At 34.4% G+C, this 1,779-nt stretch overlaps 1 protein-coding gene across 1 annotated transcript; it reads right to left on the bottom strand.

The window, feature by feature from the left end:
• Nucleotides 1-429: 429 nt before the first annotated feature.
• On the bottom strand, nucleotides 430-1,232 carry LOC122194940 (DNA-directed RNA polymerase II subunit RPB2-like). Its single transcript, XM_042896335.2, has 2 exons — nucleotides 806-1,232; nucleotides 430-721 (listed from the first exon to the last, which is right to left on the bottom strand). The coding sequence occupies exons 1-2, from the start codon at nucleotides 1,184-1,186 to the stop codon at nucleotides 635-637; spliced, it is 468 nt and encodes a 155-aa protein (XP_042752269.1). The 5' UTR covers nucleotides 1,187-1,232; the 3' UTR covers nucleotides 430-634.
• Between the last annotated feature and the right edge of the window lie 547 nt (nucleotides 1,233-1,779).

A 1,779-nucleotide genomic window follows, 5' to 3' on the forward strand; every position in this document is an offset into this window, starting at 1 on the left:
CTTTTCTTTGAAATTTGCATTATCACTTTACCTTAGATACAAAAAGCAATCAAGCATGCCATACTATTGAGTGGACTTGTTGCAATTAGAACGAAAATCAAAACATGTTACTATTTTACATAGAAAAGATAACACCTGGAACCAAAAAACAAAACAATTATGGAAATCAAATAACACTCAAAAGCTTGGAAAATATTAAAAATATATATTGGCTAAAATAACACTCAAAAGCTTGGAAAATATTAAAAATATATATTGGCTAAAATAACAACTTTATTAAAACTTAGATACGGAAATCAACTCAAACTACAAAGTGGACTTGTTATGGCATTGAGAATCGAAATATAGTGTTATTTTGCGTAAAACAATACAAACAAGTTCTCCAAGCCTTCTTATAACAAACAAGAAACAATTGAGTTTTAAAATTTTCATCATATACTAGTATAGTTGCTGGTTTGGTTAAATGCTATATATGAATGAGAATAGTAATTCACTATTCTCATCTATAGGTATCTCCATGGACATTATAAGCTATTGCTGTAGGTTTAGGGTTTATGTCAACTACTAAATTCATATACATTCAAGTTCCAAAAATTCAGTCAACAGACTCAAGCCCCTTTCTACTTGCTATCTTTCACATATCTTTGGTAAGCATCCTAGGCGCAATCGCCATAGCAATCAGCTCTTGAAACAACAACTTACACGCATACGGAATATACACCTACATATATCAAAAAAATATTTGACCATAAATAATAAATACTAAAATTTAACAGGATGGGACAATAGGATGATAGTTACATACCTGAACAATATCAGTTTTATTCTTGCAGCTTTTACAGTCAAACGAGTTTTTTCTAAGATTGGCAGCTGCAATCAATCCACAGCGCTCACAGACATGAACCCGATACGCATCACTCAGCTCAAAGAGCCGTTCTTTAAGGAAATGGGCCGCACCATGTGCAATCACACAGTCGCGTTCCATTTCACCAAACCGGAGCCCACCGTCACGTGACCGACCCCCCGTGGGCTGTCGGGTCAGGATCTGGATGGGACCGCGTCCACGTGAATGGATCTTGTCATCAACCATATGTTTAAGTCTTTGGTAGTAAGTGGGCCCCAGGAATATCATCGCGGTCAGACGTCGGCCTGTGTGACCGTTGTACATGGTCTCAAACCCGCGCATTTGATAACCACATTTGTGAAGCGCTCTGCTAATATTATCCACCTGTCACATCAAAACAATATGCCAAGTCAAATGAACTAAATAAATAAAACTTAAGTTTACAAGAAACAGCAACGTACTTTCATTTGTTTGTGTATTGTAACATCCTACTTCAATTTCTTTCCATTACATCATTGTACTTATGATTTTGTATACTAACAGGGCATTGTACTTTCCATATATACAAACCTATAGCATCCTACTTCCATTTCTTTTCTTATCAGGACATTGTACTTTGAAAACATCAAATGAACCAAAGAAATAGGTCTTAGGTTCAGAACTTTTAGCATGATGTAACAAATAATAGGCTAAATGCAAGAAAAAGCAATGTACTTTCATTTGTGCGTAACATAATTCTTTAACAAGATTGTACTTTCAATTCTATTCTTATAAAGGTATTGTACATTGTCAGTATACCCAACTATAGGCTATAGCATTGCAACTTCAACCTATTTTCTTATCATGACATTACACTTTGATAAGTCTATTCAATACTTGCTCTGTATTTAGATGCCATTGCTATTAACTAAATAAAATTTTCAAAATACAAGAAA

The sequence above is a fragment of the Lactuca sativa genome, chromosome 7 (assembly GCF_002870075.4).
Source record: "Lactuca sativa cultivar Salinas chromosome 7, Lsat_Salinas_v11, whole genome shotgun sequence".
Lineage (NCBI taxonomy): Eukaryota > Viridiplantae > Streptophyta > Magnoliopsida > Asterales > Asteraceae > Lactuca > Lactuca sativa.

Coding starts and splice junctions, on each gene's coding strand:
- LOC122194940 (XM_042896335.2), bottom strand. CDS start 1,186: ATGCGCGGGTTTGAGACCATGTACAACGGTCACACAGGCCGACGTCTG. Junction 722..805: donor ATAAAACTGATATTGTTCAG/GTATGTAACTAT, acceptor TGATATATGTAG/GTGTATATTCCGTATGCGTG.